The sequence below is a fragment of the Psammomys obesus genome, unplaced genomic scaffold (genome assembly GCF_907164565.1).
Source record: "Psammomys obesus unplaced genomic scaffold, mPsaObe1.curated_primary_1811, whole genome shotgun sequence".
In the NCBI taxonomy this organism is placed as follows: domain Eukaryota; kingdom Metazoa; phylum Chordata; class Mammalia; order Rodentia; family Muridae; genus Psammomys; species Psammomys obesus.
Window position 1 is genome coordinate 6,357,791 of NW_026585504.1, and position 25,654 is coordinate 6,383,444.

The following is a 25,654-nucleotide window of genomic DNA, read 5'->3' on the forward strand; positions in this document are numbered from 1 at the left end:
TGTTCTTCCGGAGGATCTAGGCTCAACTCCAGCGCCCACATGGCAGCACACATCCATCTCTACTCCAGTTCCAGGGGATCCCATGCTCTCTTCCGGTCTCCATGGGTGACATACATGCAGGCAGAACACCCGAACACATAAAATACATTTTTTTTTAATTGAAGCACATCGTTCATTTCATTTCACTCACATCTCTATCAAGCATTGAGCAATGATTACATCTTAAAAATCTCAGTATTGGCTTACAGATACGGTTATTATTACATTTGGGTTCATGATCTCAAAACTGAATCAGTCACTGCTTTTCCCATTTAAAAAGAAGACGTTGTATGTGTGTGTGTGCATCTTTGTGGGTGTGCACGCTGGTGTGTGTGTGTGTGTGTGTGTGTGTGTGTGTGTATTACTACATGGGTCCCAGGTACTGAACTTAGTTCTCAGGCTTGATAACAGGTGTCTTTACCCACTGAGTCACATTTCACATTTTTTAGAGTGGATTTTCAAAGTTAATCTACTCATTAACCGTGTCAGTTTCTTAAACACGACAAATAATTACCATACAAGGGTAAATGGATGATTCCAGAATGTAATGGGAAATATTAATGGTATAACTCCATTATTTCAAACTTAATCTTAAATCATCATGGTTTTACAGGTGCTTAACTATAAAGGAATGGGTTTCAAGTAAGAAGTTAGAATCTTTTAGTAGGCTACATGGTTAACTTGAGAGTTCATGGCCAATATTAAATAAGTAGGTTATAGAGACTAGGAGATCATATGTCATAGGGTATGGAATATTGACTATAAATCTTTTGTCTAGCCATACATACTTAGATACATTAGTATATATACATGTAGAAATCTCACGTACACATGTAAACTGTATATCTATATATTTGTATAAGTTTAGAATATAAAAATCTTGAGAGCCCCTTAGCAAAAAGATAACTAGAATCATTGAGTAATTTGTCTGTAATTTGTTTATAATGAAGTGGACTTGGATAGTCAAAGAAATGTGTATGTATTACAACGTGGAAGCTACAAATGCTTTTCAGGACATGGTGGCACACAGCTTTAATTCTGGCACTTGAGAGGCAAGAGGCAGGCAAGGCTGCTCAGTGAGTATCTCAAGAAAAGTAAGAGCTATAAATGCTTGTGATTATATGGGGGAAAAGGGCATAAACACCCAAATAAAATATTTCTTTTGCTTCCTCATCTCAATCACTTCATTAAAATGTCTCCCCAGGAGTTGAGTGGTGGCACACATCTTTAGTCACAGCCATTGGGAGGCAGCTCTCTGTGAATTCAAGCCCAGCTTGGTCTGTATGAAAAGCTCCAAGCTAGTCAGGGTTGCATAGCAAGAGCCTGTTGAAAAAGGAAAAATGGAGATTGTGATAGCAGATTCCATCTTTTCCTTAGGTTCTTCGGTAAATTAATTGCTCTTGCCTAAGTTTAGCCAGACCTCTTCTATCAAAGTAGACTTTTGTAAATGATATGGATTCAGGAATAGCCGCAAGTTGACCACTCGGATACCAGATTCATATTGATAGAAGTTTATTGAGCACTGAACAAAGACTCACTGGTCAGTAGCACTATCTGGGCTCAGGAGCCGGACTGAGACCCTGTGTGGTTTTCAAAGTGAGTTTTTAAAAGGAAAAGCCACAAACAAGCAGGAAAAAAAATAATTTCTCCAGGTACAGTGTGTTCATCTAAGCAATTACTTTTCAAGTTCATTGTATCTAGGTAGCTAGACAAAGCATTTTAAGCGGACTGGCCGAGATTTAGGAAAGGTAGCTCTTGGGGGCTTTCCAGCTTTCTGGGACAGGAACATGCCAGGGCATTTCAGCCTTACTCTACCTCAAGCAGAACATGCATTTATTATCTTGTTTCATTCTAAGCAGCAAGTACTGAACTGTTGAATTGTAAGTAAAGGCTATTGTCTAGGTGTGGTAGAGTCTGAGAACTTGAGCTTTATTTCACCTTATGATTAAAATGGAGACTTAAAGACAAAATGGTTTCTGTTATGCTAAGGTGAAAGTGTTAACAGCGGAGCTACAGTTATGCTAAGAACTAAAGCAGGTCTCAAGTGAGGGGCTATCAGTTAAACTGATTACAACAGTGAAATCATTGGTTTCTGTCTCCAAGTTATCCTCCCTACTGCCTGAATATTTTTAAAACAGATACTCATGTTCTGTTTATGGTTGTTCATAGTGTCTGGAGTAATGAGAGAATTAATTATAGGCCTGATCTTTTAGAATCACCTGTGGTAGCTGTTCTCTAGAAAGGCCAACAATGATCTTGATAGCCAGGTCCCGTGTCCCCATGGACACAGGTAGATTGAGTCTGCCATTTCTGGGCCTCAGCTTTTTGCAAGTTTGTTGCCTTTGAGTTGCCTCATAAGAAATGCAGCTACTGTGTTGATGAGTCCTATGGAGACTACATGGGAATGGACAGAGGTCCAGTCTTCCCTGCCGAAATAGTAGGTGTCCTGTGTTCTATCTAGCCCTTGCCACTTTCTGACTGCAGCTGCGTGAGACCCTACAAGTGACCAGAAGAGCCATGTAGGTATACCCCCTGTCTATTCACAAAATTGTGAAAAAGCCATTAATTTTTTTTTTTTTTTTTTTTTTTTTGGCAGAGTTTCTCTGTGTAGCCTTGGCTGCACTTTGTAGTCCAGGCCTCAAACTCACAGTGATCTGCCTGTCTCTACCTCCCTGAGTGCTGGGAATAAAGGTGTGTACCACCACAACTGGCTTGTGGCTTATGGATGACTTATTAAGCTACAGTGATATGAATCAAAGTAAGCAGAGCTGTATGGGAACCCAAGCTCTGTGACTTAATCACCTGACCTTGAGATTTTATTTCTTCAGAATAAAGATTCGTCCCTTTAACAAACCTTTATTGGATATCTGCTAGTGGGGCAGGTATGAACTAGGTGTGGTGCCTGACATGTGGTGGGCACTCAAATGTTAGGGGCCAGTCATCTTGCTTTTGGGGTCATTTTTATTGCTGTAAATATTATTAGTCTGAGACAAGTTCTTACTATTTAACTCTGGCAGGCCTGGAACTCACTATGTAGACCCACTGGCCTTAACTCGCAGAGATGCAATTGCTTTTCCTCCTGCTTCGGTTAAAGGCACAGACCACCATGCCTGCCCAGTTTACCTTTAAAATTATTGAGTGATTTAACAAAATGTGCAAGACCTTTGTAATAGCTTCGTAATATTTTCCCCTTTTTCTTTTTGTGGTTTTGGTGTTTGAACTCAGGGCCTCAAGGATGCTAGGCAAATGCCCACCACTGAGCTGTCTCTCCAGCTCACCTTTTTGTTCATTTGTCAATAAATAGCACAACATTTTATATATAGAATTTTCTAACACCATCTTTTTTTTGAGGGGGACAAGTTGAGACAGGGTTTCTGTGTAACAGAGCCCTGGCTGTCCTGGACTTGATTTATAGAGCATGCTGGCCTTGAACTCATAGAGATCTGCCTGCTTCTGTCTTTCAAATGCTGGGACTAAAGGCATGAGCCACCAAGCCTTCTTCCTAACACCATCTTTTACACACCCTCCTAAGTTCATTTTAAACTCACACCAGTCATTCACTTACATGTGTAAAGACATTGTCTCCAAATACAGTTAAGTTCACATGGTGAAACAGTTACCTATACTATCCAACTTCCAGCAGCAGTAGATGATATTCACTTTCACTGATTAAATGATAGGAATTGGAAAATCCACTCAGATGGTAAATTTGCTAATTGTTAGTATCTTTATTCTTTCTTAAGAGTTCTTTCTCTTTTTAAAAGCGATTTATTATGTATACAGTATTCTGTCTGCATGTACACCTGCTTGCCAGAAGAGGGCATCAGATCTCATCTTAGATGGTTGTGAGCCACCATGGTGGTTGCTGGGAATTGAACTCAGAACTTGTAGAAGAGCAGCCAGTGCTCTTAACTGCTGATCCATCTCTCCAGCCAGAGTCCTTTCTCTTAAAAAAACAAAACTAAACCAAAAAAACCTTTACCTTCATTGTTTGGGATTAAAGGTGTGCACCTCCACGCCTGGACCTAAGCTTTTCTTTACCTGCAACTGGCTTATACCAGGCTGACCTTGAACTCAGATCTGCTTGCTTCTGTCTCCTGTTTGTACTTTGGCTGGATCCCACAGAACTGGAAGGTCTTTGGATGTGATCTCTTGCTAGAGCAACCATGTTCTGAATTAACATTCTTGTACAGTTTCCCCCATTTGATTTATTATCTATCTGTCTGTCTGTCATCTATTTGAGACAGAGTCTCACTATTCTCTTCTACCATGTGGGCCCCAGGGATTGAACTCAGGTCATCAGGATTGGTAACAAGTGCACAAGTGCTTTTACCCATTGAGGCATCTTTTTTTTTTCTTTCAGTTTTTTGAGACAGGGTTTCTTTGGGTAGCCTTGGCTGTCCCGGAACTATCTCTGTAGCTCAGGCTGGCCTTGAGCTCACAAAGATCTGCCTGCCTCTGCCTCCCAAGTGCTGGGATTAAAAGTGTGTGCTACCAATCCAGGATGCATTGAGGCATCTTGGCAGTCTTATAATTTCATTTATAAAAGGAAACATTTTAAAACTAAAATTTATCATCATTATTAATTATTTTGAGACTGGGTTCCTGTGTAGCCTTGACTGGTTTAGAATTCACTATGTAGATCAGCCTGGCCTCAGGCTCATAGAAATCCACTTGCTTCTGCCTCTAGAGTGGTAGGATCAAAGGTGTGTGCCTCTGTGCCCTGGTCAGCTTCTCTTACTGGCCAGCCCATCAGCTACTAGTATCAGGGAGTGTACAAGTCAGAGATGATAGTGGGAAAACTGTTTTTCTCAATATTGAACTGGGGAAACTGGGGCATAAAAACACCAAGTGACTGGGTTCCTTAAGTGTGATGGCAGCAAGGCCTGCCTCATTCTGCACCCTTCCTCTTCTTGAGCCCCAGGACTCTGGGTTTACAGAAACTCTCCTCTGGCATGTCCATCTGCTCACCCCAACCCACCAGTGCGCAATGAGAGATGCCTCTGCTGAGGGACCCATCCCTTAGAGATACGGGGCCTAATGTTATCTATCACCTCTTCCCCTGGGCCCTAAGGGGCAGGACAGTGTCTCAGGGCTTAGACTGAACAAGGTGAGGCCCTGTGTGTAGGTGGCAAATACTTCCATTTGCCCACCAAAACATCTGAGATGGATGAACAAGGGCTCCAAGTTCTTTGGTGTTCCTGCCATTGGGAGATGTTGTATGTTTTTACCCCTTGAATCTGGGTAAAGAATTCAAGAGAATGACATTGTCTTAGCTCCAGGGTTTAAGAACCCATGACACTTATACTGTCTGTAGGAACTCTGAGGCCATTCATAAGCATAAACCCTAGTTAACCTGCTAGAAAGTCCATGGGGGAGGAATAGGAAGCCACTCCATCCCACGCTTGTCAGCTGCCACATGAGGTAAGCTGTTTAGCCCAACCAGCCCCAGCTGAGGTGACCAGATTTCCTTAGCATCCTAGTACCTAGTCTATGTAATAACAGGGTACTTGACAGACAAAACTGGAGGTAGCCCTTGTCCTTGGACATTTAGAACTTGCTGTATCCCAGTCCCAGCACAGGTGGTGCCCAGAGTCAGATCCCTCCCTAGGTACCAAAAGACTGTCTTCCTGCTACATCAGCTTGGCCTGCTGGTGGCCAGATGTATCTTCTGGGCTCTGGAAGGTGGCAGTGGCTGGTGACCAAGGAGGCTGCTGCTGTAAGTCAAGTGTAGACACTCCTAGGTACAACTGTGGGCATGAGAGGGTGGACATGAGAAGCGCCACAGGATAATCTCTCACCGAGCTGTGGGGAGGCCAGACCAGGGTGCAGCCACTTCAAGAGCAGCCATCACACGGGACCACGCTGATTCAGAGGTGGTGACTGGGAGGGACATACTGTCCAGTTCCTTCTAAACTGTATCTACAAAGCTCTACGGTTTGGCCAGGTCCAGCACCTGGCAGGATGAGTGGACTTAGCCCCATGTTGTGGATAAGGCAGCCCGGGTGGACATGCCCTACACACAGCTATACTGCTAGCCTTCCTCCACAGGCTGTGATGCTGTCACAGGAATGTGCTAGAAAGTCGCATCTGAGGAAACAGAGCAGGTAGCAATCTTGGTTTATTTTTGAATAGTAATGTCCCTTCTCTGGAAGCCCACATTAACACTTTTTTTCACCATCTCATTCTTAGCCCACTCAAGGAGCTGTGAAAATTTATTAAACAATGAGGGATAGAGAGATGGCTCAGTGGTTAGAGCACTGAGCAACTGTATGTGACTCCAGTTCCAGAGGATCTGATGCCCTCCTCTGGACTCCATGGGCACCAGGCATTCTTATGGTGCATAGACATACATGTTGACAAAACACCCATGCAGAAAAAATAAAAATAGAACTTAAAAAAAAAAAACAAGACTTGGCTTATACATTAAATATTGCCAATTTGAACTTCCAGCTCCCAAAAATACCCACAGTGCCACGGGACTTTCTTTCAAAATCTCCTGTGTAGATCACTCTGTCCTAACAAATGCCCAATCTTTCCTTTGTTCTGCAGACATAGCACAGTTCTCTCTGGCCTGTGCACGCTGCATTCCAGATTGCAGTCCTATCCTTTGCTTATTAACAGATTCCCCCTTGCCGGAGATTTGCTGCCATAGTTTTATTTGACTTTGACACAGCTTTATGGAGAGTCACGGGGAGAATAACCATGGTCTCCTGTCAATCCCCAGGAGGAATGAAAGCCTCCTGCCCATAGCCATGTGTGTGAACCGCTATGGGATTGTGAGGATTTCAGCCTCATTTGCTTGCAGAGCCCAGAAATAGAACGGCCTAGTAAGTGATTCCCAGATTCTTCTATTCGTGTGTGTGCATGGGTGCACATATATGAAGATGCTCCTTCATCAACCTCGGTATCCTAACAGGGCTTCTCTCTCTCCCTCCCTCTCTCTCTCAGTGTGTGCATGTGTGAGGGCAGGTGTCTGTTTGAATACTCTAGTTTGTACATATGTGAAGATCCATATGTGACAGAGTGCCCTCCTCTCTCACTTTCTGCTTCAGTGTTTGAGGCAGAATCATTGAACATTGAGCTCATGTCTGAGCTAGACTGGCCAGGCCCTTAGGATCTGTCTGTCTCCATGCCCCCTTCTGGAAGCACTGGTTTATAGATGCCCGGGTTTGCAGACCTTTCCCTGAGTTCTGGGGCTCAAACTCAAGGTTCTCTTAGTGTCAGTGTAAGCTCTTTACTGATTAAGCTACCTCCCCAGCCCACCCCCAAATTCTTGACCCACAGGTACTACTCAATCATAATACATATTTAATGTACTTTATCTGCTTTCTTTTTGGATTTTTGAGCCAGGGTCTCACGATATAGCATTGGCTGGCCTGAAATTCACTATATAAACTAGATTGGCTTTAAGCATGATGCAAACCTCTTGCCTCTGCTTCCCAACCGCCACTATGCCCAGCCCATTCTAAGGCACCAGTGTAAGGGCTCATTTGATCCGTAGCAATAGACAGCAAATATATTCCCTTAAACACAATTATGCTTCCTCAAAACAGGTGCTTTATTTGGTTTGTAACAGGCCTGTATTGTTAACAGTCAGAGGCCCAACAGTAACGGAGGCCGATGGTTCAGGAGATGTCCCCCACTTGTTTGCTTTTCTGAGTTGGCATTATCCAGGCAAGATTATGCTGGAGGCATGGAAGCTGCTGTGGACTTTGCTGGCTGGTGTGGGTTAGACTACCTGAGTTCCTGGGTTGCTATCTTAGGTAGTTTACAGCCAGGATGTTTGTCCCTGGAGAACAGTGTAATCCACAGGAAGTGTCAGAGCTGATGCTCACTGAGCTTTTATGGAGATCTTTTTGCTTTTGTCACTTCTGAGACAGGGTTTCTCTATGTAGCCTTGGTTGTCCTTCGTAGAACAGGCTGGCCTTGAACTCACAGAGATCTGCCTGCTTCTGCCTCCTAGCGCTGGGATTACAGGCTTGCGCCACCGTGCTCGGCACTTCATGGAGATGTTAATTTTTCTAGGATGGACTGAGATGAGGTGACTGCCCTATTTCTCCTGTTCATATGTCTTCATTCCTATTCCACTGCAGCTTATGTGTGAAGTTCAGATTGAAAACTGTTTTATCGTATAACTTATGAGTAGCTGTGAAATGTTCTCACTACCAGGACTTTGCCTGATGTACAATGTGTGTATGTGTGTGTACCTCTGAGGGCCCCTATGAACAAAAGTAACACAGAGGAAAGGAAAACACTGTCTATAGAACACTTGGGGTTTCTGGAGAATCCTCAACTAAGATGTTCACGTTGTTAGGCCTTTGGCTTTTAGCAGAGCCTTTTTAATGGTCTGGCTTCCCTGACTTATGCCTGCTCGGAGACATTTTGCAAAGAACCACCGTCTTCAAGGACCCTTATACAGGAGACAGATTATCTAATTCATTTTAGAATTTGGTGCATGAAAAAGACTCCTGTCCTGCGCAACCGTCACGTTTTCTTCAGTTGGGTCAGGAGAGCTGTGTTGTCTGTCTCTTTTCTGTCTTGTGGTGAGGAGGCTCCCGTGCAGTGTTTGTGCGTAATTGGCATCAGCTTCCCTCAGGTTGGGTGCCGGGTGCCCCTGATCTTCTTGTCGAGAGGACGCTGGCTCATCTACCTCTGTTTTCCTTTGCCTTGACCTGTCGTTTGAACCATCTAGGCTCCTTTAGATGGGGCTGATGTCAGAACCGTAGGCTCCTCCACAGCACAGCTCTGCTCAGAGGGCTGCAGAAACTGGGTCCCAACATGTACCCCACGGAAAAGTCCACACAGGGCATCATGGCCTCACCCCCACCTTCCCAAGTCTGGAGCAAAGGGAAATCACTAATGTGTGGGGCCCAGGGTTGCCTGAACAAGACATTGGGAAGCCTAAGTAGTCAGGGTAAGCCATTGCCCTCCCCTTTTAAACAAGGGCTGGAGAATAAGGATTAAAGTTCACATGTTATATGTGCCATATGGGAACATGTATGTGTGTGAGAGGAGAAGGGAAAGGATATTCAAAACAGTAGAGCCTGAGACTGGGAGAGCATGAATGCCAGCATCAGTTGTGAAGCCTCTGGGTTTTCTTTCCAGAAGTTGACCTGCCCGTGTGCATCTGAGGCTGGGGTTGGCCAGAATCCTGTCTAACCCTCGGTGACTTGGCTCCAGCGTGGTGCCAGGAGGTAGGCTGTGGGGCCCTGCCATCAGTACTGGAGGTTCTGGGGCCCTGCGCTTTCTTGTCCAGGGCCTGGATTTGGCTGGGAGACTGAGATGTGGGCTCTGGAAAGCAAAGAAAGAATGAAGATGAAGGTTTTGTCTGTTTTCAATTGGAGCTGTTTGGAGCTGTTCTGCTATGTAGATTCTAGCCTCCTTTGGTGCCCTGAGAGCTGTCACATTGACTTTGGGGTCCGGTATGTACTGGAATAGGAAGAGCTTTGTCTGCTGGCTGGGGAATGAGAATTTGAACTCTGGCCTTAAGATAGAGGCTTTTTTGTTTGTTTTTTAGATTTATTTTAAATGTGTGTGTGTGTGTGTGTGTGTGTCAGGAATACATGCAGGTGTACATGCAGGACAGAAGTCGTGGGCTCCCCTGGAGCTGGAGTTATAGGGATTGTGAGCCTTACGATGTGTGTGCTGGGTGAGCTTGTGGCTTCTGGAAGATCAGCAAGTTCTCTTAACTACTGAGCCTCCTCTCCAGCTCCAAGGGTAGAACTTTATTCTAGGTTTTCCAGAGTAAAAACTGGGACAATAGTAACACAGCCTCTCGGGGTGATGACCATGTCAACTCTGATGATGGAAGGGAAGGGGCCGTGTAAACTGGAAAACCACCTCATTTCAAGCTCTTTCACTTATCTTCCTCCCTCTCCCTGATTCCAAGATGGGGACATGCCCTTCCTCAACTCAGTTGTTCTTATGGAACACAGACCAGACAACATTCCTCCTGAGGCGTCACCACTACCAACTATGCTTTCTCGGCTTTCCTTTTAGAAATTTGATACAGGCAGAGCCATGGGATGGAAGGAGTCATGTTTTCCTTTCAAAGCAGACAAGCACAGGGAATAGTGTAGTGTCCTTGGGCCCTATTTAGTTTTGAACTAATGCATGCTACACCCCCTCTTGTAATAATGCACTTGGCAGCCCAGGTCCTTTACCTGAATATACCACTAACCTTACATTTTGAACAATGCACCTAGCAAACTCAGAACTCCAGAGACTCCTACCTGTACACACCCCTCTCTGAACAATAGTCTACATTTTTCTGTCCCTAACAACAGTTACATTTAGACAGTTTCTGTTCAAGTGTAGTCCCAATCTATCTGGGTATGATGAATAGAAGAGCTGATAGATTCTGAACTTGTTTAGGGAATATGCACAGTAAGGCAAATATCTGTAGTAGAAAAACTGAGCATGTGACTTAACCTATGAAAAAATAGGGAATCCACTAAACTATGCCTCTTAGTAACCAGCTGCTCCTTCTCCACAGAAAGAGATTCTAGACTGTAGCTAGGGCTACAGAATGTCTTCAGTCGTGTGGCCCGCTGTCAGTCTTTATCTGCAGTGTATCTTTTTTAATCTATACTGTTTCTTCACTCCCAAGAAAGCTCTCTTATTACTTCGGTAAATCTGTGTGAGCCTTTATCGTCAGTTCTTTGGCAAGAGGCCCAGAACCTGTAAATGCCTAGCCTTAGCCTTCAACCACCCGTAACATCTCCTGAACTATGGCCACCAAGTGGAAAAACACTATTTGGATTTTGCATTGAGTAAGATGTAATAAGATATTTTGGACTTATTGGTTGTAACAGATAGTATTATTCTGGTTAGTGATTAAAACAATAGACAAGAACATGTGAAATGTGACTACTAAGAAATTGGAACAAATAAGAAATTCTAACCCATAAATTATTAGTCATTTATTGTGCCTCTTGTATAGTTCTCTCTTCCAAGGTCAACATTGTTGCGTGCCCTTTAAAACAGAGGTGCTCCTAAGACAACCAGATAAGCTTAGACGTGGTCTTTACACCTCACACTTTCCTCTCTCTGTATTGGAGCCTTGTCTATCTATGATCACTCTTTGGAGACCCTAGACCCTTCTGGGAGAAACTTACTTACCCTCTCCTACCAGCTTATTTTCTCCAATATGTCTCTTTAAAAGTTTATTCATCATCATTCAGAGTGCTGGGGTTAAAGCCAGGCACCGCCACTGCCTGGCAGAAGTTTGTAATTATTATTTATATATGAGTGTTTTCCCTGGATGTATGTCTGTGTGCCGTGTGTGTTCATTACCCGTGGATGCAAGAAAACAGCACTGAACTTTGAGTCGCTATGGGGGTGCAAGAAATAGAACCTGATCTTTTAGAAGTGCTCTTACCCTCTGGGCTACCTCTACCAGCTCTAGCATGTCTCTTTTTAGAAACTACAAACTACTACCTCTAGCACATATTTGTTAGTTTATTCTGTTTGCCAGGAGTTTCATTGAGCACCTTATAGTCTATGCTTTCATCACCATCCCATGAGCTAGATGCTTCATATTGCTAAATAATTATCAGTGTCCTTATCTTAAACCCAGAGCAGTCCAATTTGACATTATATGTTCTTTACAACTTCCTTGTGGACTTGGAAAAAGTGATTATTGTGGGGAAAATTACCTTCCTTAGTGAAGGGTAGCTGGGTGGCATTTTTAGAGCTGTTCTTAGGGGTGTCCTCTGAATTTGTGACTGTGGCTCTTCCTTTGATGGATTTGTGGCTCTTCTCAACTTCACGTAGCTGCAGAATAAAAACGAATTATTTATGAATCATGAGAGGTGAAGTGGGACCATTTTTGCGGTTCTTGCTGACTACCTTTGACTGCCTGTTATTAGAGAGTGTAGTGTGTGACTTGGGTTCACACAGCACCTGAAGGACATCTAACCTTTATTTCAATGTTCTCCTGTATCTGGGCAGGAGTCCAGTGAGGATAACAGAAAGAGGGAACTGCGGCAAAATACATAAAGTTAGTTCCTGAAGTATGGCAGGAAATAAAGATGATGGGATGCAGAGATTATTAGAGTTTGTCCTTTTGTGTGTGTGTGTGTGTGTGTGTGTCCATCCAGAGAGAACAGTCAGAGTCTCGGATGTTGAGAGAAGCTGCCTGTGTATCAAGGAGACTTAGGAGATATGTTGTTTTGTCATTTCTTTCAGATGATCTCTCTCTGTGTATGTGTGTGCAAATGTGTGAGGGCTAATTACTGACTCCAGAGCCTGTGACCTCTAAGCACTTTTTCTCCCACTGTGCTGTACCATCAGCCCCTCAAATATTTTCCTACATGTATGCATGCTGTTGAACCCTACAGGGCTGCTTCCTGTAGTGCAGGTACTCTGCGATTTGGCTTACAAGGAAACCATGGAAGGAACACAACTGCGATCACAGAGCAAATCAGTAAGGAACAAGAACACTGTTCAAAATGTAGCTCCAGAGAGACTCACTGCTTGGATTTTCTTTCGCAGCTGGGCATTAGCTCTGGAAAGTCTCTTTGAAACTGAGTTCAGATAGTAGATGGCCAGACTGAAAGAGAAAAAAAAATTCCTATTGTCCTGGGGCATTAGAAAATGACAAGAGCTGGGCATTTTCCCTAGGATCCCCAGATACCAAAGCTTTGTCTCTAACAGGATAGAGCTGGTCCTCCATCCTAGGTTGTCTGCTCAACATGGAGAAGACACCCTCTCCATTGTAGTGAGTGTGGGCATGATCTTCACCTGTCTAGCTCCCAGAGTGCTCAGTGAAGGTTGGTGGAAGCTCAACCTGATTCTAAAGAGGTAGAGTATAGCAGTTTCTTGTCTGCAAAAGAAAATGTTTCCTGTGTAGCTGCCCAGTAGCAGGCTTTGTGCCATGTACAGCTAGCTCCATCTTGTTCGTTTTGATGGATACTTGGTGAAATAATGTTGGGCAGTTGGACAGGTATTAGACAGGCTTAGAGGTCATTCAGGATGGATACTTCCCTTATGATCAGCTTTGGTCCGTTAAGTGAAAGCCTCTTCCTCCTGGTCAAAAGAGTGAAATCTGAGTTCTACCTCTGGCCCTGAGTAGAAAAATGACATTCTAATCTGCTTCAAAGATTAAATCAACACAATCTATTGTCTTTTTCCCTACAAGTTAATCTAACTGGGTCTACCAGTCATCTGGCCAGCAGACCTCCCTAGAATCAGGAAATCTGACTCATTGAGGATATACCAAGGAGTTGGGAGAAATAATTATACCTGTAATGAGACAACGTACTTATATAGCCCTCTCTTTAGGCAATTTTTTTTTACAGCTCTTAACTGATAAACCTTAGCATTTTATTTGAGATTTATTTATTTATTTATTTATTTGTTTATTTATTTGTTTATTTATTTATTTATTTATTTATTTGAGACAGGGTTTCTTTGTGTAGCCATGGCTGTCCTGGAACTTGCTCTGTAGACCAGGATGGCCTAGAACTCACAGAGATCTGCCTCCCTCCGCCTCAGTCCCTGAGTGCTGTGAACACAAGCTCGCACCACTGCCCAGCTTGAATTCTAATTCAGAAGTATAACTCTTCTTTGGACACCAAATCAAAACCTAACATGCTTGCCCTGACACTCTGGGCTTTCTTAAGTCGTTTTCTTTAAAGATACCCTCTCACCATGACCCCTGCTTTCTACAGCTACTTGTAGACTTCTATCACTGACTTAACTCAAAAATGGCCTTCCTTTCGCTTTTCCATCTCCCTCACTCAGGTAGCTGCCTGCTCTGTGTTTTTGTTTTCCACTCAAATGCTAATAAAATTGTTCTCAATTTTCCTTTTGTGTTCCTTATTTATTTATTTTGAGTCAAGGTCTAACTTTGTAGTCCTGGGTGGCCTTGAAGTCACAGAGCTCTGTCTCCCTCCCCAGTGCTGTGATTAAAGATGTGGGCCACCATATCCTGCTCTGAGTCAAAATATGAAGCTCCATTCAAGTACTAGCCTCTAGTTTAGTATCAATACAAATCTTTTCTCAGTCCTCTTGAAACCTCTTGAACTCTGTGCAGCCTCTTTAATTTATATTTATTCTGCAAAGCATACATCTGCATGTATAAGCATATTACTCTGTGCTGTGTGATATGTGATATGAGAGTTAATATTAGTAATTATGATTGAAAGAAAAAAACCTGTATTTGCCTTGGCAAGGTTGCCAAGGTAGTCGGGATTATATAAGAAATTGCTGTCACTGAAACAGCTAAATCATACAAACACAGCACAGCCCATGGAATCAGGGCTCATGGCAGCTCACAGGGACTGAAGTGGCAATTGTGAAATTTGCATAGCTCTGTGTTATGTCCTCTGCATACATGCTAAAGCTGTTGGCTTGGTGTTTATGGAGAACTCCTGACAGTGATAGTGGGGATATTTCTGACTCTTTCGCCTGCTTTGGAGACTTTTTTTTTTCTTTTACTGGGTTCCCTCATCTAGCCTTGATGTGAGGGTTTGTGTCTGGCCCATTGTATTTTGTTGCGCCATATTCAGTTGATGTTCCATGGGGGGGGGGGGCTTCTCTTTTCTGGGAGGAGGGCAGGCAGTGGGTGAGGGGATATGGAGCAGGAGAGAGGGAGGTAGGGGAACTCCCAGAGTTTTTCTCCTGTGGGAAGAGCACAGGGAGGGGAAGCTGTGGTTGGGATTTATTGTATGAGAGAAGAATGAATAAAAAATTAAAAAAACTACTAAATCTTACGAATTTATTGTTTTTCAATAAATTCCGACATCATAGAACTACTTTCAATCACAATAGATGGAGATAGAAAGATATTCAATGATAAAACGAAATTTAAGCAATATCTTTCTACAATCCCAGCCCTACAGAAGCCTCTAAATGAAAAATTTCAATCTGAAGAGGTTAACAACATCCAAGAAAGCACAAGGAATAAATGATCTCTGATCAGAAAATCAAAAGAGGGAATAAATAACTCATACCACAACAAAATAATGGTAATCAACAAACACTGCTCAGTGGCGGCTCAACATGAATGGTCTCAATTCCCCAACCAGAAGACACAGACTAAACTAATTGGATATGAAAACAACATCCATCCCTCTGCCGTATCCATAAACACTTTAACATCAAGGACAGAGATCACCTCAGGGCAAAAGGATGTAAAAAGATATTCCAAATGGACATAAGAAGAACTTTGGTGTAGTCATTTTATTATCTGACAAAATAGACTCCAAACTTAATCAGGAGAGAAAGGGAAGGACACTATGTACTCACCAAAGGAAAATTTCACCAAGACAATATCACAATTCTTAACATCTATGCACCAAATACAAAGGCACTCAAGTTTACAAAAGAAACACTACTACAGCTTAAATCACATACTGATCCTACACACTGATAGTGGGAGACTTCAGTACTCCTTCTTGCCAATAGACAGACTAGCCAGACAAAAACTAAGCAGAGAAATGCTGGAGCTAACTGACATCATAAACCAAATGGATCTAACAGGTATTTATAGATCATTTCACCACCACCCCCAAAAAAAAGAACACACATCCTCAGCAGCAGCCCATGGAACTCAAATTTTACCACAAAGAAGGTCTCAACAGATACAAGAAAGTTGAACTAACACCCCAAATCCTGTCTGACTGCCATGGATTAAAGTTGGATATCAACAAAACAGAAACACAGAAAGCTTAGAAACTTGTGGAAACTGAACAAACCCACTACTGAATGAAAAAATGCGTCAAGAATTAGAAAAGAAATTAAAAACTTTTTAGAATGGAGTGAAAATAAAAACATACATATCCAAATTTATGGTACACAATGAAGGCTGTTCTGAGAGTCAAGTTCATAGCACTAAATGTCTACGTAAAACATTGGAGGGATCTCACATTAGTAATTTAACAGTGTACCTGAAAGCTCTAGAACAAAAAGAAGAAATAACATCCAAAAGGAGCGAATGGCAAGAAATAATCAAACTTAAGCGTGAAATAAAATAAAATAGAAACAAACAAATACAAACAATCAATGAAAAATAATAGTTGGTTCTTTGACAAAATTAATAAGATTGACAAACCTATAGCCCACTAACAGGAGCAGAGAGAATAATTAATAAAATTAGAGACTGTTGGTTGCTTTCCACAAACTGACAGTAAGTCCCTCTTGCTGAAGACAACACCTATGAAACTCATTGAACAGGGAAAAGTCAAGCTGGCGCCTAGATAGAGCTTCCACTCCTTCCAACTAGTGTTCATGGTCCTGGAAGGTACTCTGTGTACTACTAAAGGAGGAAGGTGAACGCCAACCCCGCTACAAACCCTCCCATTTACAAAGCTGCCTGCACAGTGAGCTGTTGAAACAGTGGCGCAGGCTTGTGGGAGTAACCGCCAACATCTGAATGGGTTTATTCCATAAGGTGGAACCCATCTCTGACACTGCTTGAGTGGCCAAGAACCTGAGACTAGATAGGCCAGGGACCCAGGAAAAACTGAATATTACTGTTGTGCTAACTAAAATGACTCCTAATGACATTCTGCTATAGTCATAGACCAATGCATTGCTCAGCCATCATCAGAGGAGCTTTCTCCTGCCATAGATGGGAACAAATACAGAGATCCACAGACAGACAAATGCAGAGAGTAAGAGACTTTGGAACACTCAGACCTAAGTGGGATATGGGATGTCTCCAAGCGCTTCCCCTCAAGGCCCAGGGAGATATGTGGCAGAGGAAGTAGAAAGAGTGTAAGAGCCAGAGGGGATGTAGGGACATCAAGAAAACAAGGGCTTCTAAACACAGTATGACCAAATGCCATAAGACCTCACAGAGACGGTGGCAGCTTGTACAGGGATGGGTCTGGACCAGATGGGATTCTAGGGCTGAGAGAAGAGATGGATGCATGGTCCTACCCCTAACCCAGGCACTAACTCCAGCTGATAATTACTTTCAAATGAAAAAATGAGTTTTCTCCAAGGGAGTCTCCCTGGGGAAACAAAACACACTTAAGAGTACGCTCCATGCCCAGCAGGAGATGGCCAACAGAAAATGAACTCAGCAGTATCTTTGGAGGTTCTTTATCTCACAATGTCGTATCCAGGCTTCGTTGCTCATTTGTTTATCTATCTATGTATCTATCGATCGATCGATCGCTGCCTTACAGGTCCTTTGCATATATATTATGATTTCCGGCTTTGTGTTTAATTGGGATTCCTATGTATGTCTCTGCATCCAATGTTTCTCATGTGTTTTCTTTGGCTCTTTTTCTTCTGTTTGTTTAGCCCTGTTCTGATTTGTTTGTTTTTAATTTTTTTTAAATTATTATTCCTTATATGCCTGATTGTTTTCTTTTTTTTTCTTTTTGTTTTTTTCTGAAGGGGAATATTCAACCTCTATCGATTGTATTTGTACCCTGTCCATTAAGTTCTTTTTTTCTTAAGTTTTATTTACTTCTTATTTTATATACTTTGGTGTTTTGCTTATATATTTATCTGTGTGAGGGGATTGGATCTCCAGGAGCTAGAGCTACAGACAGTTGTGAGCTGCCTTGTAGGCACTGGGAATTGAACTCGGATCCTCTAAGAAGATCAGCCAGTGACTGCTCTTATCCACTGAGCCATCTCTCCAGCCCCAGCCTGATTGCTTTCTAATGAGAGATAGAAAGGGTGTGGATCCGGATGGGAGGGGAAATGGGAGGAGTTGGGGGAGGAGAAACCATAATCATAATATAGTGTATTAAAATCAATTTTTAATTAAAAAATAGAAAAAACATTTTGTACAAATGGAAGTGGGCTAGTGATCTGGGGAAAGGCATGTGCTCAGAAGTCCCAAATGTGTCTTTGTGAGGAAAAGGTACCGACATGTTCTCTGGTAGCATATTCTGTTTTGATTCTGGCAACTTAAATTTTAGACTTTTTTTTTTTGCTTTCTTTTATTCCTTCTTTCCCTAGTTTCTTTATTGATAGCAGTCTTGGTACTGGGCTAATGCAAGAGGTACAGAGATCACCCATCTACTGAAATTCTTAACGGGGCTTTTCCAGTAGTCAAGGGGGAGAGTGCCATTGCGCTGACTGTTCCAAACTACCAGGTGCTCACTGAAGCTGGGCTGTGGACTGGGCTGGTTAGTTTTAGTCAAGGACATAAACGGAGTCATTTGGGAAGATGAAAGCTCACCTGAGAAACTGTCTGTGCCAGAGGGGCCTGTGGGTGTGTCTGTGGGGTGCTTTCTTGATTAATGATTGATGCGGTGCCACCCTTGGGCAGGTGGTCCTGGGTTGTATCAGAGAGCAAACTGAGAAAACCAAGGGAGGCAAGCCAGTAAGAGTATTCCTCTACGGTTCCACTGACTGCTCCTGCTTGAGTTCTTGCCCTGACTTCCTTCAGTGATGGCTATAAGGCCATGTAAACCAAACAAACCCTCTCCTTTTAAAGTGTTCTTGGTCATGGTGTTTGTTACGGCAACAGCAAGCAAACTAATACACCCAGAAGGGGCAGGCTGAACTGCCCTCTGCGTTATCACTTTGTCGCTACCCGTATCTGAGAGAAATAACTTATAGGATGAAGGCTTATGTTGTTCATGGTTTCAGAGATATCAGCCCACCTTGACAGAGAGGGTGTAAAGCAGCTTTGTTAAGGTGGATTGGAAGCAAGAAAAAGACGGGGCTCAGACGCTATACGGACCCCAAGAACATGTGTCAGCCTGACCTGGTGTAGAATCACCTAGGAGCTGGTAAGGTACACCCCTGCTGAGAGAGAGGGTGGTTTCAGAAAGGATCAACTGAGGATGAGAGAACCACCTGAATGTAGGCAGTGCCATCTCCTGAGCACGGGCTGAGTAAGGGAGGAAACGGAGAAAGCTAAGCCCGGGCCTTCATTCCACTCTCCCCACTTCCTGGCCAGCCATGACGGGAACCAGTCTGCTGTGCCTCTGAACCGAGGAGCAAAGAGAACCTTTTCTCCCTCAGGTTGTTGCTGCTGGGCACTGTGTATCATATTTCCCCCGAGACAGAACAGCCCATCCTTCAGGGGAGTCATTCAGATTGAGAGTGTCTAAAGGAAGGTGAAAGGGTCAGGACCTCTGACAAGCTGTTAGAAAGCAGGAAATAGACAACCCAAAAGTTTTAGGATGACAGACAGCGGTACATGTCTTTATTTCCAGCACCCAGGAGCCAGAGGCAGGTGGATCTACAAGTTCAAGACCATCTGGTCTACACAGGAAGCTCCAGGCCAGCCAGGATTTTTGTTTGTTTGTTTATTTTTAGTAAACAAATAGCCCAGAAATCCCTGAACAGACCAGATGAGCTAGGCCTCCCTCCCCAACCAACAAGCATTAAGAACTGCTGAGAGGTATTCAGAGCAGCTTAAAGGAGGCAGAGATGAGGGGAGCTGCCTGGAAGAGCCGCTCTGGCCTGTAGAGCCGCCTGCAGCCTGTGTGGTGAGCTCCAGCTGTGTGAGCTGTCATCCACACTGGGGTGGGTTTTGGAGATGCAGCTGTCACTGAGTCATTTCTGCTTCGGTAAGTAGTCTCGTGCTCCCTCTCCCCTAAGTAATTAATCCCAGTCAACTCACTGGTCCCCAGAGTTGGACTTTGGTGCTATTCGGAGTGACTAGATGTTTGTTTTTCCAGGAATAGTGTCAGCCAACATTGTGGTCGCGGTGACCCAACAGTAATATAGCCTGCTTCTTCCAGCTAGCCCCGACTAAAGGTTCTAGAACTGCCTATGGATAGCGCCAGCAGCTGGGGACCAAGTCTTCAGCGGTGGTCCTTAGGAGACGCCTCACATCCAAGTGTAACACACGCTCAGCTTTCGGACGAGTTCAGATTCCACAGCTCCTTGGTATTTCCAGTCAACCTGGCTGGCCGCAAATGTTACGCCCTAGACAAGTGACTCTGAGGCACATTGCTTCCTTGGGGTTTCCAGACAGAGTCACAGTAGACTCGTCACAGCAGAGGTAGCCATATTCTTCACTCTCCCTACTCCCTGATGAATCACTTGCGTTTGAATCTGCCTCAGGGTCTACTTCTGGGGAATCCAGACTAGGAGAGTAAAATGGAGACCCCTGTCTCAGAAAGCCTCAGCCACTAGGAGGAGTTTCCATGAGACAGAGCCAGGGGCGCTGGGGAACTTACAACATCAGTAGGATGGCTGGAATGATCAGGCCTGGATTGGCAAGGAACGCGAAGATCTTGCCCAGGAACTTAGGAAAATCATTTTCAATGGTCTCGTGGAGGACGTCATACATTCTGTTTTTCCCACTAGAAAGAGGAGAGGACACATTACAGTACGCACAAAGCTCCCGTGGCACACACAGTCATGTCCCTGACCCCATCGTTCCAAAGCTGCCACTTATCACTGCTATTCTGAGAGAGCCAGAGCTCTGTCCCAAAAGGACTAAGAAAAAAGAGTGCAGCCACTCAGGGGACAGGGGTGGGCTGTGGAGTACCCACTAGCTTCCTGGCCTCAGTAGCTCACAGACTCTCAAACTACACTGCTCTTCTGTGTCAGCAAGAAAGAAGTGGATTTTCTCACATAGTCTTTTTTCTTTTAGGGGACAGGCTTTTTCTATGTTGTCTAGTCTATCCCTGAACTCCTGGGCTCAAGCAACGATTCTACCTCAGTCTCCAAGTAGCCTCCACATAGGTCTCTGTGCCAGGGTTTTGCCTATATTCCACCAGAAGAAAACTGTCTATGGTCTAGTTATAAGAAAAGCATGGACTCTTCTGGGCTCCTTGACCTGGAAGCAGTTCTCCTAAGATGAATGTGGTGGAAATGTCACAGGACCTCTAAAACACACTTACGATTAACCTTCCAACCAGGAAACTGGATTGTCCCAAGATGGGCTTCTGTACTGTTTACAGTAGGAGGTTCATTTTTCTTCTAATTCTTTAGAATTATTGTGAAAATTGACTCCAAAAACATTTTCCAGAGACACTAGATACTGGTGGCTCTTGAATAGACTATGAAGTACACTTAAAAGTTTGAAGATAATTTCAGCAGCAGTTCAAATTATTTTTCTACAGAGCACTGTGAACTATCTCTATCTATCTATCTATCTATCTATCTATCTATCTATCTATCTATCTATCTTCTATCTACCTACCTATCATCTATCTACCTCAACTCTTATCTACTTATCATCCATCCATCCATCTATTGATCTATTATCTATCTTCTGTGCCTATATCAATGCGTGCATGTGTATGCCCATGCATATGGAGGTCTGAGGTTGATGTCCGAGATTCTTTCTCAAATGTTCTTCTATCTTATTTGAGCCAGGGTCTTTTAAACCTAGAGCTTAGCCAATATGGCTAGTCTCTGAGACTTCTTCAGATGCTGGGGTTGTGGGAGAAGCTACCCCTACCCAGCACTTATGGGATTCTGGGGGCCTGGCTTGTGCAGCAAATATTTTAATGGCCAAGGCATTTCCCCGTTCTCTTTATGAGTGCATTCATATCCTGCTTCTTTTTACTAGCGTTGTGCCATCAAATGGGACTATTAAAATCATATAACAATTAAAGAGAGATTTTGCTTTTTATACTAATATTTCAAGTGTCTGCCCACTGCACTAGAAGAATGGATATGGGGTGCTCCCATTATCACAGGCCCTCTATTGGAAGTGCTGAGCTTTAATCTCTGGAGCAGCTGCTGAAAATGTCTTTGCTCTAGTTCTCACATCTCTCTATAGGTAATAAGGCACAATGCTAACACAGTTAGAGGGGACCACTGAAGTCAGTAGGTGTTGAGGATAGCACTGTTAAGCTGTGTCATTTAATCTTGTAGTCAGCAGATTTAGTCTTCAGATTAACATATAGTGCCTCAGGGACAAATCAGCTTGTCACCTGTAAGCTAAAATAGTTTTCTTTCTTTCTTTTTTTCTTTTTACATTTTTTAAGTGGCTGGAAAAAAAAAATCAAGTATAGTAACTTGTGACATATAAAAACTGAAATACGATTTTTAAAGACATTTTACTGCCTATAAACTTTTGCTGGAACACAGCCATTCTCATTGGTGCAGTGTATATGGCTGAGCTATAATGGCATATATATCATGTATTTATATGAAACATATGTAACGATATATATTGTCCTATAATGGCAGAACTGAGTGGTTGCATCAGAGAGCATGTGTGGCTATTTCATCACGTGGCACTGTTGTGTTGCATGCTAGTAATCTCAGCATTTGGGAAGCTGAGGCAGGAGGATCATGAAGACCTTGCCTGGGCAAGACTCTCTCTGTCTTGCTCTCTGTCTCAAAAACCAATTGGCAACATGTTAGTCATGCAATCACCATGACATGATATTTGGTTGATTTTTTATTAGTAGTACATATCATGGAGAAATAATAAAAAGAAAACTTTAAGTATGTGTTTAAGTCAAAGCTGATTTTGATTATTTTGTCTTTGAAGTGGTGGCTGCTATGAACTGGTGAATTAACACAATATACGTGTACTGTCTTACAGCTCTGGAGGCCAGAGGCTGATATGGTTTCATTGGGTTACTTAAGGTGTTGGCAGGACTATGGTCCCTCGAGGGAGGACACAGAGGAGTGGATTCCTGTGTTTCTTGGCTCAGGTCCCCTTCTTTCATCTACAAAGCCAGCGCCATGGATTTTCAAACCTTTCTCTGCTTTCACAGTCATCCTGCCTTCTGCTCTTATTTAATGGTGTCTCCCACTTGTTGTCTTTCATGGTAGAATTTGAGGTGTGAGCAGAAGCATGAAGAAGAGGCAAACCCAGGGACAGGCTTGCTTTATAACAAGTTACTCTTATATTAAGTAATCCAGTTCCACAAGTGAGAACTTGCTCCCAACTATGATTGCCAGACCAATTTCATGACAGAATGGCACTACTGCCATTTAATTGATTAGTCACCTTCTAAATTCCTGGCTGTGTCAAATTGACATAATAGGAGCTGGGTTTCAACATTAGTTTAAGAGGCAATGAATCATACTCAAACCTTGGTAACTTGCAAAGTTTAAAATATACACTATCAGGCACCTTACTGTCAGACAAAGTTACCCAATGCTTAGTACACTGCCTCCTGCCTGAATAAAGTTTCTGAATAAAAGCACTGAATAAGTTTCCTTATCGGTGACTGTCACAAACTAGGCTTTCAGAATGCCATCACTACCTCCGCCTGTCTTCAATGACAAACAGGTGGTCATTTGCGGGGGGGAGGGGATCCCTGTCACCTTTCTTTCTTTTTGTCTTTCTCCTTTTGGTCAATTGTGAAGACTGCTGGTACAAATTCAAAAAATCCAGACAGAGAAGGGAGAATAAATCAAAGTCATCCTGTCTCCCTTACAAGTAAAAGAAAATAAAAAGAGACCCGAGCTGCAGATACAGACGAATGACTTGGGGATCAGTGGGCAGCCCTTCTCTCTTGTGACCAATGCTGCATTCCTTCCTCAAATCCCATGTGCTGCAGGATTGACTTTTCTCTTCTCTCAAGGATAAGAATTCATGAGTGAAGGGATTGAAGTAGAAATGATTGCATCATATATAAGTGATCATAAAAGTGATCAGCATTCTTCAGAATCCTGAACATCATGACCAAAGTCTCGGTTCACTGGCCACAGAAAAAACCTGAGCCCATAACAAAAACTCTTAACTTCTCCCTTACTGTGTCCCTGATCCACATACCTAGATAGATGCACACTGAGTAGCTACAAGCTGCTTTGGAGGGAGTGGATCAAATACTGGGCAAGATGTAGTCCAGGTCCACACGCATGTTCTGGGGGTTGATGTAGACTGTTTTAAAAATTTGAATGAGTTTTTAAGTTAAAGTGGCATATAGTTCCAAATAAATGTTCAGATTTTTATGAGGATCTGAAAAGCCTATAATAACGGGCCATGTTTTTCATGGTTAATGTGGATGTCTGAGGCCTGCACCAACTCAATTTGGGCAGTGCTCAGGGTCACAGATATTCTTACTAAAGACCAGCTTGGTCCTGTAAGTACTTTACAAACAACACACGGGCTGGAGAGATGGCTGGAGAGAGTGGTTAAGAGCATTGTCTGCTCTTCTAGAGGTCTTGAGTTCAATTCCTCACATCCGCATGGTGGCTCACAACCATCTATAATGTGATCTGGTGCCCTCTTCTGGCATGCAGGTGTACATGCAGATAGAGCACTCATACATAAAATCAATCAATCAATCTTAAAATAATCAAACAAATAATAACATAGCAGATCTTCACAGCAACCCTATGAGCTATGCTTCACCAGAATTTCTATCTTTTAGGAAGTGAACCTGTGCAGAGCTCAAAACTGGTCAGTGAGAAAGTTGGCTCTTAAATCTGCTCTCCACATCAGGTGACTTTTCTGCAAAGACCTAAATGATTTCGTTTTTAGCTGTGTGGGTAGGATGGCTTCCGCGTCAACTGCTCAGTCCTAGTGCTGCAGAAAGAAGCCCCCATGAGTATATGTAAGCACACAGACACGGCTGTGCTCCAACAAAACTTTTTTTTTTTTTTTGAGACAGCGTTTCTCTGCATAATAGATCTGGCTGGCTGTCCTGGACTCCCTTTGTAGACCAGGCTGGCCTCGAACTCCCTGAGTGCTGGGATTAAAGGTGTGCACCACTGTGCCCGGCTTCTCCAGTAAAACTTTATTTACAAAACTAGATGGTGTTTTAGCCCATTTGTGATTGTACGCTATGTGGTGCCAACCATCCCAATCATTGATGCTACCTGCTAGGCCCCCCCGTAGGCATACAGTGTAGCCCAAATCCCAACTTCTTCCCTGTACAACTGAGTTTTTGTGAGGTGGCATTCTACTTTGAACATCAACGGTAAGGCAGTTGTTTTCTTCCAGACACTGAGTACAACACAGTGAGAAAGAAGAAAACACCATCTCCTCGTTAATCTTCTGTCATTTGGGAAAACAAGGTAAGATAAACAAGGAAAAGGCAAGGCATGTTTTGTCTGCGGTTTGGTTTTTGAGATAGGTTTGGATGCAAACTCATGCTTCTCCTGCTTTAGCCTTCTGAGTGCTGGGTTATAGCCAGTGGCAAGGAACACATGATTTGTTTATGGGTAAAAAGGATATAAACAGGTGTGTTCGTGTGTGCGTGCGCATGCATTTCAGCTGGGAATTCTAGCAAAGGCCCCATTGAGAAGCTGGCCTTTGTCAGCTCAGCTCTGTGAGGTTGTAAACATGAGTTTCTTCTGTGAGTTTCAGGTTATTAGGTCTCTTTTCCTATGATCTCATGTAGGTTTTCAGGGACACCCAGAAAAGCAGATGTGGCAAAAGGGGCACAAATGTCAAGAAACAATCATGACACAGGCCAAGGAGACATCTTTCCTGGGTGCAGGTGGGCAGTCTGAGAAAGCGGTGGCAATGCCTGCACGAGGCTTGCTTAGGAAAAAGCTGACTGAGGTTTCTTCCCACACGATTGTTCCCTCACTCCGGCCTCTCTGGTCTTCTACAGCTTTCTCTCCTGACTGCTACCTTCTCTCTTCTGTGCAGACTCTTGTTTGACCAGATCATGTTCTGACATAACACTCCATTGATCACCTCCTCTAGGTTCTTAAACTGAGAAGGAGACAATCAACCTTCCTCACACTGGCATGTAGGGCTGGCTGTAGACGGGGTGAGTGCACCCATTTTAGTTGGAGGAGATTCTTGCCCTTGGGA

General features: G+C 43.3%; 1 protein-coding gene across 1 annotated transcript in view; it reads right to left on the minus strand.

Moving 5' to 3' along the window:
• Positions 1 to 9,115: 9,115 nt before the first annotated feature.
• Tmc2 (transmembrane channel like 2) overlaps positions 9,116 to 25,654 on the minus strand; it is a 64,842-nt gene continuing 48,303 nt past the window's right edge. The window contains exons 16-19 of the mRNA XM_055604826.1: positions 20,148 to 20,273; positions 12,517 to 12,595; positions 11,700 to 11,817; positions 9,116 to 9,333 (exon numbers count right to left, since the gene is read on the minus strand). Of these exons, the coding sequence (XP_055460801.1) occupies positions 9,116 to 9,333; positions 11,700 to 11,817; positions 12,517 to 12,595; positions 20,148 to 20,273 (541 nt within the window). The remainder of the gene's footprint in view (positions 9,334 to 11,699; positions 11,818 to 12,516; positions 12,596 to 20,147; positions 20,274 to 25,654) is intronic.